A 14,682-nucleotide genomic window follows, 5' to 3' on the forward strand; every position below is an offset into this window, starting at 1 on the left:
AACGCAGGACTCCATCTCACGACCCTGGGATCACGGCCTGAGCCAAAATCAAGAGTCAGACACTCAACGGACTGAGCCACCCAGGCACCCCAAACCCATTTTGTATTTCACACTCATTAACACTCATCAACACTCGTTAACACTCAGGCCAAGATTAAGAAATCACCCATCCCAAAACCTCACCTACATCGTTCTGGGCAAGTCTTTGGCGTTTTGAACCATCCAGATTGGCCATTTCGATCACAGACTGCTTGGCATCACACCAATACAATTTGTCAGTTAAGTAATCAATCGTTATTCCACTGGGCCAGACCAGATCAGAACTAGCTATAACCCGTCGGCCAATGCCTTGAAGGGAAGAACTTTCAATTCGTGGATTAATCCCCATATCAGTCCAGAATAATCGCCTTTAATCAAGAAAGCATACAACATATAAAATTTGCATGAAAAAAAATCTTTCATTCTTTCATCACTGAAAATGTCAATGTAAATCACTTTAAATAGAATAAGCTGAAGTGGTACACTAAGGAACATAGAGAGTATAGCAGTGAACATTAGACAGATAATTCTCAATAGCAAAAATTATCTTTCCATGTAGAGCATCTTGGACAGGAAATGCTGAATTAAGGTTTAGGTCATTGGATAAAGAAGAAATTATTAGTTTGAAAAATTTTACTATATTACTAATTGAAAGTGTGTTCAAGAGCATATTCTTAAATTAGTGTTTTATGCTGCAAAAGGCAATAAATAAAACCTTGTTAGCCTGTCCCTCTGCCATGCATATATAAAACTATATATGTTAAATTACAACATAAAGGGAATAGCATATTTATCTGTTACCTAATTTTATACAATGTACTCAGTTAACTTGGTCAGTTTTAACTTCCATAAATCAGATGCTGAGGCACACTTTTTGTCATATGGTTCATTGCCTTTTATACTGGTTAGGTTGGAGGTGGTTATAGTCCCACTTTTTTAATCATATGGCTGGCTCCAAATCAATTATCAATTATTGCCAGTATATTGTTTCCCATAGACCACTGTAAAACTTTCATTAGAAACAAAATAGGGTTAGTCTTTAATCCTTCTGTTTTAACAAGTAGGAAGGAATCCATTATTCTCCTTAATTCTCTAAACCTAAACCAACATCTGTCACCAATATGTTGCTAATTCACAATTAACAATATAGTCTTCTAATCTTTCAGAATTTCTATTTCCACATGTCTAAATCTAGGAATAACCTATCATTTGAACTCATGTTATAATTTTTCTAAATAGAATTCATAAGCCATGCAATCTAAATACTATCCTTCACTTGGGAAATCAATAATGTAGATTTTTAAAGAAAGTACTTAAATGGGCTTGTGTCTAATTGATTAATGAATTACAGCCCACTCCTTTTTTTAAAAAAAATTAAATTTGCTTAAAATGAAGGTTATCTTGGGGCGCCTGGGTGGCTCAGTCGGTTAAGCGTCCGACTTCGGCTCAGGTCATGATCTCGCGGTCCGTGGGTTCGAGTCCCATGTCGGGCTCTGTGCTGACAGCTCAGAGCCTGGAGACTGTTGCCCATTCTGTGTCTCCCTCTTTCTCTGACCCTCCCCTGTTCATGCTCTCTCTCTCTCTGTCTCAAAAATAAATAAATGTTAAAAAAAAAAATGAAGGTTATCTGAATAATGAAGTTTGTATGTAAGAATAGAAAGTCAAAAGACATTAAAAGGATGAGGAAGTCATGCTAACTATATCATTTCTGAAAATTTGAACAAATTTCATGGATTTTCTTGATTTCTGATTCCACTGAACACCTGAGGTCTTAAGACAAATTTTGGACACTAGTATATCAAACATGAACTGTCTTATGACTTCTATGGGAAAGTGTCTTGTTTTTACAAATGCTTACTTGGCCATTGGATGGACAGCAATTCCTCGTGGCTGAGAGACCTCCTCCTTGATGATTATTTCACGATGCTTTCCATTTAAATCACTCCCTTCAATGAGAGATTTCCTAAAATGTATGTGATAAAAAGGAACTTGTTACATCAACTTTACTTTTTTTTTTAAGTTTGTTTGTTTATTTTGGGAGAAAGTGAGCGTGAGTGGGGAAGGGGCAGAGAGAGAAGGAGAGAGAGAATCAGAAGCGGCTCCACATTGTCAGTGCAGAGCCCGACACGGGGGCTCAAATCCACAAACCACATGATCACAACCTGAGCCAAAATCAAGAGTCGGACGCTTAACCAACTGAGCCACTCATGCACCCCTACATCAACTTTACTTTTTAAATAAAAATACTCCTTTTCTCTGTTACTTACTGAAATGCAAAAATAGGCATTCTAAACTACCTCCATCACATGTACATGCGCACACACACACACACACACACACACACACACAGGTCAGGACATACACCCATGAATTCTACTTTTCTTACACAGTCTTTTAAATAGCATCCCATTATTTATCCCACGCAATTAAAATACACGGTGAAAGGATAAGGTAAGAGGGACTGTGTCAGGAGGCTGGCAGGGACAAAGCCAGGGATGTAAATACCACCAACCCCTTTTCTTCACAGCCTGCCAGCTCCTGCTGAACCCAATGAAAGCCAGAGGACAGGTCACAGATCACAGGAAAGAGAGTAGGCCTCAAAGGGCCACAGAGACAGCCAGCACAAGGACAGCATGGAGAGAGTAATGTTGACTTAATTTTCTTCCATATGATTCTAAGACAAATGGGAGTACTGAAATATTATTTGGTATTCTTTACATTAAAAAAATAATAACCCTTTGGAATCTGGCAGGGGAGAAAAATCCTTGTCTCCTCATTTTTCCATTTATTTTTTAAACAAACCTTTATTGTCAAATAAATACTGAGCACTTCCTGTGTGTCAGGGATTGGCCTAAGCATTGGAGACAATAGTAAACAAAACCTTGTCTTTGTTCGCATAGAGCTTAGAGTTCAGCAGGAGAGGGAGAGAGAATTATAGTACAGAGAATGTAAAGAATGCAGTCGCCAGACTCAGGGCAGACACCTTATTGCAGCACACTTTCACCCTGTGTACTAACCTGGGCTTCCCAGCAGCATCCAGGAGCAGGCAGGACCACAGGCAGAGGGGACAAGAAGAACCACCCTTCCCCACCACATGCTGTCTGCTCAGCCTTTTCCCTACTGCAAACTAGAGAAGTATAATTATCTTTAATTCATTCAACAAACATCTGGAAAGGCCTAGCTCTTGTTCTTGTGGACAATGTCTGCATGAAACAGGCCTACCCAGAAACACAGGGAAGAACTATTTTCTCTTCCTTGTTCTGCTAAACACGAAGGAGATCTCTGTGTGGTTTATTTGAGCGCACTTTCTAGCCACTCGGTTGGGAAGGGGCTTCATATATTCCCCCTTGCAGGTTATGTGAAGGAGAGAGGCAGAGCTAAAACTGGCTCAGGGCATGTGCTGGTCAAGTACACTTTGCAAACTACCAACTCAAGACCCTGATAATCTGATGTGTACTCCAGGGCCACTTTTAAAAGATAATTCTATTCCCAGATGAAGTGATTGTCAGAAAGGTACTGCTGGGTGGAAGGTATTTTTGAACTCAATGTGTCAAATTCACTCAATCACAACTGTCACTGAGCCTGTCCCTTGGTGGGAGGGAAGGAATTCTGAGGCCACTTCCTTGTGACCAGGGGAGATAAAACTGTCAGTTCTGATCTCACTGGTACATCATCTCTAAATTCTTACTGTTTTGAGCAGGAGTGAAATGATGAGAATCAAGACGGACATAAGCTCCTGACCCTGGATCTGTCTTAGGCAGGTCTCCTGCAATTTACTTTCAAAGCTCCCTAAGGGGTTCGCCCAATAATGTACTTCTATTTGATTCAGCCAGAAAGCAAATCTCTAACTCTGGTGTTGGTAAGGAGAAAGTAAAGACAAGCACGGACATTTGGGTGCAAAGGAGTTCGAGCATGACCCTTTATCTAGTGGAGCATCTCTCTCTTTTTATCCATTATCTAATGGGTCTCAATGCCACTGGGATCCTCCAAAACCCACCCTATTTCCTGACAGGATTGTCCATCCAGAACCGTGGAAGAGCGATTTATACCTCATGGTAGTTTTTTTTGTTGTTGTTGTTGTTTTTTACCTCAGAAGAAAGAGCAAACATGTTATTTTTACCTTCCTGATGCATTTTTTACTGGGCATTTGACTTCAAGAATTAGGATTCCTTAATGCTAAATAATAGCATTACCAGTGGAATGATCAATTAGCTTCCTGCCTATGTTTAGATGATAATTTGAATCTGTCTTTTCCTAAGCCAATATAAACTGTAAGCATCCACTCTGGTTCTTTTAATTGGTTAAAAGTTCCCATATAATCTAATATCATGAACTTGGAATCTCAGTTATTTGAATCCAATTTCTAGCTAATATCAAGGTTTTCAAACTATAAACCTCTCATTTCCAGACAAATTAAAGGTTTTCTTGTAACAGCTGCCGTTAGAGGGAAGAGGACTTAGAAGGGCTTGTTATTACAGAACTCAATGAACTAGGAAATTTGAGGTCTGGATTCTCCAGGACACGGAGGTGTGTGACGATCTCCTGAAGGCATTGCCTTGTTGTAGGTACCACGGGGCTATTAATCAAACACTGTTAAAATTAAAGGTGCCATGCACATGTGGGAAATATGAGGAGACCCGGCATGCTCAGAGAGGCCAAGAGCGCCTGACATCTGCTGTCCTGATCAACGCTTACCCTTCTGAGAACAGCCGTGTGCAAGCTCTGTTATTATGCACAGCTGACATTTTAAAACGTCCTTTCAAGTAGGTTCAACACAGAGGAGGCTGTTATTATGATTTTTATCATTACCACAACTGAAATTCCAGATCTACTTCTTGCTGGCTGCTTGCCATCGGGAAAGTTATTTTACCTCTTTAATTCTCAATGTTTTAATCTTTAAATTGGGGACAAGAAAACTTACTTTTTCAATAGTGTCATCGATATAAAGCTCCTAGCACAGTGTCTGATGCACTTTAGTGATTCAATAAATAAATATCCAAAAAATAAAGAAAGAAACATTTAAGCGAATGAATGAATGAATGAAAATATACTTGCCCTGGATATAAAAGTACCATATTATTGATAACTGTACAGCACACCATACGTCTGGCTAATTTTTAGAACACCATTTGTTTCCCATGGATTATCTAGACCAAAGAAGATTTTCTGGAACATAGAAAACCTACCCCCAAGCATATAAACCTGTTCCCTGGAACTTGGAAGGAGTTCTGTGTTGGGACCACTGATTTCATAGAGGTGATATCCTAATTAATTCTATCTTCTTTTGCTTTAACACAGTTGTGTAGGTACCAGATGTTCAGGTTGTCTACCATTACATTTCATTACTTTAAGTTACTCTGAGAAAACATCCTAGAGCACAGAGCATTTCCAAAACCGTCCTGTGACAGCTGCCTGTACTCTCTGGTTAGCTACCTATCTCAGAAGCAAGGACTGGGCTCTCATGAGCACACGTAAGAGGAACAGCCCCTTCACCCATCCCTCTCCCCCATCCTTCACCCTCCTTCCCCCACCCCACACCATTCTGGGAGGCTCACACAGGCCACACACACACCAAATGCAGCTGCCCTTCCTGCAGCCCCAAGAGCAGTGTGCCCAGAGGGCAGAAATATCACAATTTCTCTCTAGTCCTGTTCTTTCCCACATAAGGGAAAGTAGACCATCTCTCCAATCTCATGAGGACTCTCCTCACAACTCCCACGTAAAGCCCTGCTCCCTCCTTCATGCTTATTAACAAGGAGCCAGCGTGTGGATTCTAGTCTATAAAATGAGGGGGTTTGGCTAGTCAATCCCTGAAGCCCCTTCCATCACTCGCTCTGGATGTGTACAACCCTCATTTGGCATTTATTTATGTATGGCCTTATTTATACATCTCTTGTACTGATAAGTAGACCAAGCATTTGTACTGGTTTTGCCTGTGTACATGCGCCTTAGCTCCCTGGCTAAATTGTAAGCTGACCACAAAGATGGACAGCTCTTCACGCTCCTTTGCATTTCCCACAATACCCAGGACAGGGCTTTATCCATAGCAGGTGCTCAGAGGATGCTTGTTGATTGCATTCAGACAGGCTTTGCATTTCTCTGATTACCACAGCCTGAAGTGTGAAAACACATGCTACTTCCTTGGTCCACACAATTCTCCCTTGGATACAGATCCAATCTTGATGAAAGGAGGAACATCCTGCTTGTTGGTGTGGGGGAGTGGAGGGAATATGGACAGCATTAGGAGCATCTTTCCTCCAGTCCCAGCCAAGTGCCCAGCACAATTTCTTGAGTACAAAGTGGAGGATGAGGTCCGCGGTATTATCTATTCCATCACTCCCATCCCACGTGGCTTAAAACTGAAGGTGGAAGCGTACCCTCTGTCTGTCCAGTAGAATTTACGGTCAATCCAGTCTATGGCAAGACCTTCTGGCACATCTACTGCTTCCTCAATAAGCCTTTCTCGCTGAGAACCATCCATATTAGCTCTCTCTATCCACTTCAGGGCTGTATGGGCAAAATATATCTACAAAAAAGAACACAGGCATTTCTCTCTGATTTGCTTTTAAAAAATTAATGTGGAATATATACAAATGGAGTTGGTAACCTTCAGATCATACAGTGTAATCATTAAGAGCTTGACTTTGGAGATAGACACACCAGCAACTGAATTCCACCTCTGCTGCTTCCCAGATGTCTTAGACTCTTGGTTTCCTCATTGGTTAAATGGGGATAATGATACCAAATGCATTCACTGATATATATATATATATATATATATATATATATATATATATATATATATTCAATTATATATATATTCAATTATACATATATATTCAATTATATATATACTCAATTATATATATACTCAATTATATATATATATTCAATGCATTCACTGATATATATATCACAGATATATATATATATATATATCACAGATATATATATATCACATCACAGATATATATATATCACATCACAGATATATATATCACATATATATATCACAGATATATATATATATATCACAGATATATATATATCACAGATACATATATATATCACAGATATATATATATCACAGATACATATATATCACAGATATATATATATATCACAGATATATATATATATCACAGATACATATATATCACAGATATCTATATATATATATCACAGATATCTATATAGATATATATATCACAGATATCTATATATATATCACAGATATCTATATAGATATATATATCAGTGAATGCATTTGGTATCATTATCCCCACTTAATCAGTGAGGAAACCAAGAGTCTATATGTGATATATATATCACTGATAGATATAGATATATATATATATATATATATATATATATATATCTCCTTAGACCTGTGCTTGACACATATTTCTATTGCTACTTGGTAGTTTATTAATCTTTGATCATTGGTTAATAACAAAGCCATTATACTTGAACTCTAATGGCTTCTATAGCCTGAAAGTGAACAGTGATGAGCAAGCAGTTTAGTGGCAGCTACAAGCTGGGCTGTGTCTTCTACTGCTCAGTCCACTGCACTGCATTTCACTACAAGTCAGGAAACACAGGTTCCTTTCCTGGTTTGGCCCTTATTTATTTAATTGTGCTGCCCAAGTCATTTCACCTCAATTTTCTCAACTGTAAAAATGACAAAGTTATACTAGATATTTGCCAAAGTTTCTTTCATCTCTAACCACATTTAATTTCATTTTAATTAATCCACCTTGTTTAACAGAACATACCTTGCAGGTGCAAAGCTCTTTTTCAGTCTACTATGCAGACTAGCAAACAGGTACCAGAATTTTGTGAGAGTATTAACCATGAGTCAGATGACAATTTAATGATAGCATGTGTGGAATTTTAGCTGTGAGTACATATATGCACATAAACCTGTAATCAATGATGAGAATGTTCATAAACATTCATTATCTAATGAGCTATCATTAGATAAAATAGAAAAGGTTCTATTCCATAACACAAAAATGGGTACTTCTCATATTAAACAACACTAAGCTAGAGCTCTTCTCCTCAAACTCAAATGCGCACATGAATCACCCGGAGATCTTGTTAAAATACAGATTCTGATTCAGGAGTCAGGGTGGAGCCTGGGAATCTGCACTTCTAACAAGCTCTAGGTGACATTGATACTGCTGGCCCAAGGACCACGGTTTAAAAAGCAAGAAAATGAGAACTGGACCAGAGAAATGAAAACTAGCCACATGACTGCAAGTTCATTCTAGGTCTCTTTATTCACCTTATAAAGAACGCTGACTGTGTAGGAAAAAAAAACTAGTTTGGTAATAAATGAATCTTGAACTGATTGTTTCTATTAATTATTTCTTTCTGTTAATATAATTCTTCCATGGAATTATCTAAATTCAGTTCAAGGAAAAGAGAGAAGGATTTTTTGCTAGTGTTTAAGTACAAAACTTCTATTTGCAAATATAGTTATATTTGGCTATCAATCCATAGCAATTAAACAAAGAGTTGATTTGCTTCCCTCTGCCTCTTTTGACCATTTACCAGACTGCTTCCTTCAAATCAGGAAGAAACAAAAATACAAAGTTTAAAATTCTAGGAATTAATGCACTGTCTCGTAATAATTAAATGATTAATTAAGCGCTATGTAAATTTATAATTATTGGGCAATTAACCTCCACAAGACAGTGTAACATATCATTTCAAGCACACTGTAACCTAGCACAAATATGACCAGAAATTAAAGATCAAATGGTCAGTTGATTCAGGTGATAATACAGAAATTTTTAAAACTTCATGTAAAATTGATTATTATATAAACAATGTTGTAAGACTGTCATTCCCATGTGAGTCATAAAATCTGTGTTTCTGATTGCCATGATTAAGAGGTCATTGAATTCCATCTTTAAGAACTTATATTAAATGCAGATTACTAACCCATACTTGCAATGTCCCACCCCCACCCACTCCTTCCCCTATCAGTAAATAACTAAAAACCTATTTATGGCAGTCTTCCTATGTGTATGGCACTCTGCTAACCTCCCATCCTCACCTCCAAAGATGAAACTAAATTTAAGATTCTGCCCAATCATTCCCAATAAAATGGCTGAATCACAATAAGGACCAAGGCAGTGTTATGAGAACAGGAACACCCTTAAAATTTGCCAAACGATGTTCCTACATTTCTCTGTGCCTAATCATTCTGAGCTTAGCAGAGGATTTTCAAGTAGCTCAGGTCATCTGTTAGGATAAAATCCTCTACTCTGTCCTTAAAGCACAGCCACATCTGTTCAGGCGACAAAACCATACCTTATTTTCCACAGGGTCGTGATCAAGGGCAAAAACCATTCCCATTTGCTGGCTGAGCAGGGATCCATAATCTGTTCCATCAAAACGCACATGTCGAATATCTTGAGAATTGGCAAACAGCAAAAATGGCTGTGGTCCTGTTAACAAGATTCAAGTATGGCTCTGTTTAAAATATGCCTTGGAACCCAGAAAACACTTCTGACTCTTCCTTTTCATTGTACCCGCTTTCTGCAGTTCTCGTCTTCATAATTTCCCACCAGTGTGGTGTAGGTTAAGACAGGCAAGACGATTTCTTGTATGAGACAACATTTTACCAGATTCCCCTCTGTCTAGGTGCCAGCTTTTAAAGTGCAAATTACTTGTCAAAAGAGCCAGCATCAAATAGTGAACACCAGAACTAGAAGACGCAAGTCTTAGTGCCATAATCTCCTTGATTCACACATATGGAAACATATTAATATTAGCAGATTCATGTCCAAATAAATTCATGTCCAAATAAATACACTTAGCTGGCCTGGGCACTTCTGAAAAGAAGGCATGATTATTTGAGTTAATAACAAGACCCCTGATAATTTTCAGAGCTCAGATTACACTATATTCACTAAGGCCCTGAGAAGCTAAGAGTATTGAGGTCTAAGGCAAAACTCTGTAAGCTCATCATTATGTGATCCCAGATCACAGGCATAATGAACTTTGGGAGAGATGACATTAATTTCGTATAAACCTAGGATTTCTAAAGCTGCTGAGGGACACAAGAGATACAATGTCAGAAGATGAAAAAATTGTTCAAGCATACAACTACATATTAAATCTTGACATAAAAAGGACAGAATTTGTCAAAGTCTTATGATAGCTACATTCACTGCAGAGATGAAAATCAAATCAATCAACAAATATTTATTAAACATCTCTAAAGATTATTCCGGTCATGACTTTCACATATACTGGCATCCCATGCTTGATGTTATGGTAAATATTTGCTGAGTGCTAACTGACTTAGAGATATTCCTCAAAATGATTATTATTTATGTGATTCCTATTTATATTTACAATGTGATTTTGTGTTCCATTTCCAAAAATAAAAACTCAGACTTTCTACTCAGAAGCCAAAAGCGATTTAACTCTCCATCTTTCTAAATAAAATGTTTTCACATAATCTTTTTGCAGAGACACACGTTCAAACATCCACAGCACTAACCTGATGCTGCACAACTTTTTTTGTCCAGTTGTAGGTCATACCCAGGAAAGCAACCACATTCCCAGGATACTGGGCTAAGAGGGAGGCAGAGTTGGCTACATCCACCATTATCGGGTGATGAACAGCCTATAAAAACAATCGCTTGCTGATGATGCTATGCCATTCAAAAATATAACAATTTTTCATCAAAATATTGAAAAAGCCAAGTATATATTAGTTTTTAAATCTATCTCCATCATCATTTATACTGCTGCAAACAAGTTTATTTTTCAGACCCTAAGAACAAAATGTCACTACATTCCATTTTCCTATAACCTGATAGCTTGAATGTTAACCCTTCACATCCCAACAGCCCTTGTCCTCTGTTCTGTCACTGAGCTTGAAAACAAGAGCACTGCCAGCGGCTGCAATAAGAAATATCTTTTGATGAGTTTGACAGCTAGTCTAACTCTTGCTGGTGAGTAATATATTTTTTCTCCATGTATTTTTGGCCTCCTGATTTCTTTTGCTTTATTAAAAAAAAAAAAGCTACACATAACTCTTATGCTAATTTTAAGTTACATCCAGCCCTCCGTAATGCTTTAGTCTCTATGAAGATCAAAGTAGAAAGATATTTATTAGCTGCAAGGGATAGACTAAGAACTCTGCATCCATCGTCTTGTTCAATGCTGGCCACAAATACAGGAGGCATGTATGATTAACTTCTACAGATGAGAAAAATGAGAACAAGGGGGGAACAAGTAACTAGTCCAAAGTAAGCCTGCTAGTAATGTAATGCTACTGCATAGCTATCTAACTTGAAAGCCCTTGCTCATAACCACTACACTATGCTGTCTAAAAACAAAAAAAACACACAAACCAAAACCTGATATAAACCTATATGGTACTTCGTTGCATAAGTATCTTTCTATGTGTAATGTTGAAAAATCTATTCTCCTTTATCAATAAGATCAATTTTTAGGTGTCACTAAGAAAATTAATGTTTTCAAACAAACAAAAAGTAAATAAACTTACCACTGCATGTTTTTCCATCTGTCTCAAGCACTGAGCCTTCAGGACAGAAACATATGGGACCATCTGATGTCAGAACACAGTCATGGCTACATTTAGATGTATTGCTTGGACAGGAAATTAATTCTAATCAATGAAGCATAAGGTCAAGATTAGTGTTAAGCCAGATTTGTAGAAATTTAGCAAAATCAGCTGATAATAAAAAAATGCTATGCTAAAAAGAGAAAGTTAAATCAAAACCAGACATTTATGAAATACTTTGGTAAGGAAGTTGTAAAAATAAAGAAAAATTTTAAATCTAAAAAAATTAAAGAAAGATCTATCATTTTAGAAAGTGAATCTAGCTTCCTCTAAGTTTCTTTTATGTCAAATAATATTTTCAAAGTTATTAGTCATCAATATTCCAAAATATTTTTTTTTAATGTTTTTATTTTTGAGAGAAAGACAGAGATAGAGCATGAGCAGGGGAGGGGCAGAGAGAGAGAGGGAGATACAGAATCCAAAGCAGTTTTCAGACTCTGACCCGTCAGCACAGAGCGGAGTTCGAACCCATGAACCATGAGATCCTGACCTGAGCTGAAGTCAGAAGCTTAACTGAGTCACTCAGGTGCCCCTATTCCGAATTTTTTTAAATGGAACTCAGCCAAATCATTTGCAAGTTCATCTGGAAAACTAACAGCTCTTGTCTGGATGGTTATTCAAACAAATCAACTGTTTGAAAAAAACTTTGTAAGAAAATTTGAACACTGTCTAGACATTTGAGGTTCTTAGGGAATTATTGCTAATATTCTCAGGTACAACAATGCTATTGTGATTATACATAAAAACTAACTGGATATTAGATGATAGCAGAGAATTACAGCTAGCGTTGTAGATGTAATAATGTATTATGATTATGTTTTTTATATACTTACCCTTCAGAGATATACAATAAATATGGAAAAAGAAATAAATATATATAGAGAGAGAAATTTATATAGTTGCTTCCCAACCTTATTTTGATTTAATAGGCCTGCGTAGAGTCCAGTCACTCATGTACATAATAACTTATCAAGGTAATTCCGATGCATACTGCTGATCAAGGCCTACCAACCCAGTTCATAGCCACCTTAGAAACATCACTGAAAATGAAAGAAAATAATGCAATAAATACTTACGATGACACCGTTTCCCATCAGGAAGCAGAATAAATCCTACAGGGCATGTGCAATAATAAGATCCAGGAATGTTTTCACACCCAAGAGTACAGCCATGATTCCAAAAGGCACATTCATTGACATCTATACAACGACAACGGTAATCAGATGGTTATTTTTTTTTAATGTTGATTCATTTTTGAGAGAGAGACAGAGCATGATCGGGGGAGGGGCAGAGAGAGAGGGAGAAACAGAATGCAAAGCAGGCTCCAGGCTCTGAGCCATCAGCACAGAGCCTGATGGGGGGCTCGAACCCACAAACTGTGAGATCATAACTTGAGCAGAAGTCAGACGCTTAACTGACTGAGCCACTCAGGCAGCCTCAGATGGTTATTTTTTCAATAAATTGTAATATTGCTAATAAGTCAGCACAAAGTAGAATATCTCACGCTTGTATTTCCTGTAACTGACCATGGAAAGACTGTTTCTGCTACTCTCACAAAGAATTAAAGAAGTCAATTCAATTGTTGTGAAACCATTTTTATTGTCACAGTTTATACTTTCAAATGCATCTGTGCTTTCATACTAGAATTGCCTTCAGGAAAAAGTAGTACAATTTCCCATGAAAAGATGCAGCCACTTAAGGCAGGGGCTCGTGAAAGTTCTTAATAAGAATAGGACATCCTTGCTCTGCTCTTCAGCCTTCTCAAGGCTGACAGGAGCCTTGAATGTAGGAACATTCCCCAGCAGCTTCATTCTGACAGAAACCCAACCTTCCAGGCCACTGTTTTATGCTATGGCTCTCCCCCACCAGTCCAGGTCAACAGGAGACATATACTTAACCCATACTTAGGTGTCAAGTTTACCTGACTTCTCACCCCAGCCAATTCTACTGAATGTGTGCTGTAGCCATTGAGTGCTCTTCATTAGTAACTCACTGGAGCTCCCAGGAGAAAGGATACAGTACTTCTCCTGGGTTTACTGAATTGGGCCTGAAGCTTCAAAACAGGAGGAGCCCTAGATAACCAGTCCTGGTGCACAGTGTCTCAAGATCCTGTCACACCTTTATGGGATAAGGTGCGGACTTCATTTACTCTTTGAGGATCTAATGATAGTTATGAAACAATCTTACTATCTTAAAAAGATCTGAAAATACTGACATTTTTGCTCACTATCAAACCCATGGAGGTCCATGGAGTCCACTCAGAGAATCCCTGCCTTATATCCAGCTCTGAGTAGCCTCTGAGAGAATTTGATCTAGGAACACAAGACATAAAGGAGATCTGAAAGTTATTACAAAGGCTTCAACAACAACAACAACAAATTATGTTTCGGGGGGGGGAAGGGGAGAAACCTCAAGTTGGTTTCACTTCGAGGCTCTCCATGACCCACTGGAGAACAGCCCTAGCTCAGGCGGGCTACACTTGTTTTAGGTAGCTACCCCACACGTTACCTTCACAGTGCTTTCCATCTGGGCTTAAAGTATACCCCTCCGCGCACGTACACAAATGGGACTTAGAGTCTTGCTCACACACGCTGCCTGTGCAGTTACCTTTCCTCAGCTTGCAGAGTTTCTGACCTAAAAAAGAAGATAGTTTATTTGGAGTGGAGGTGTATTTTGACAAGGGACACTGCTTGATCCCTTCGTGGTTCTTAGAAGTCTAATCTCCCTGTGACAAAAGAAGGGGTGTTGTCTTTCATGGTGGTGACACTGCTTTGGAGCCAAACAGTATTAGTCTGGATTCTGAAGCATTCAGAGAGGCAACCCACTTATTTCTCTAATTGTATTATTCCTACAAAAGCACTCAGGATCAGACATCCTAATTAGCTGGAGATTTCATTCCTTGGGTTATAAACACTAAACACAAGTTATCAGTTTTTCATTTCTGCTTTACTTACTACATATATAATATATAATAAAATACATTTATATTTATACGTATACAATTCTATACATTTCTCGTGCTCATCCAGATA

The 14,682-nt window shown here is 38.0% G+C and overlaps 1 protein-coding gene across 4 annotated transcripts in view; it reads right to left on the bottom strand.

The window, feature by feature from the left end:
- The window catches only part of EGF (epidermal growth factor), a 105,175-nt gene that overhangs the window by 44,836 nt on the left and 45,657 nt on the right, over positions 1–14,682 (bottom strand). For all 4 annotated transcript variants that reach the window (XM_042935684.1, XM_042935685.1, XM_042935686.1 and 1 more), the window contains exons 6-13: positions 14,159–14,284; positions 12,727–12,849; positions 11,573–11,695; positions 10,559–10,684; positions 9,361–9,497; positions 6,417–6,565; positions 1,898–2,002; positions 184–407 (exon numbers count right to left, since the gene is read on the bottom strand). In XM_042935684.1, the coding sequence (XP_042791618.1) occupies positions 184–407; positions 1,898–2,002; positions 6,417–6,565; positions 9,361–9,497; positions 10,559–10,684; positions 11,573–11,695; positions 12,727–12,849; positions 14,159–14,284 (1,113 nt within the window). The remainder of the gene's footprint in view (positions 1–183; positions 408–1,897; positions 2,003–6,416; positions 6,566–9,360; positions 9,498–10,558; positions 10,685–11,572; positions 11,696–12,726; positions 12,850–14,158; positions 14,285–14,682) is intronic.

The sequence above is a fragment of the Panthera leo genome, chromosome B1, assembly GCF_018350215.1.
Source record: "Panthera leo isolate Ple1 chromosome B1, P.leo_Ple1_pat1.1, whole genome shotgun sequence".
NCBI classification, from domain to species: Eukaryota; Metazoa; Chordata; class Mammalia; order Carnivora; family Felidae; genus Panthera; species Panthera leo.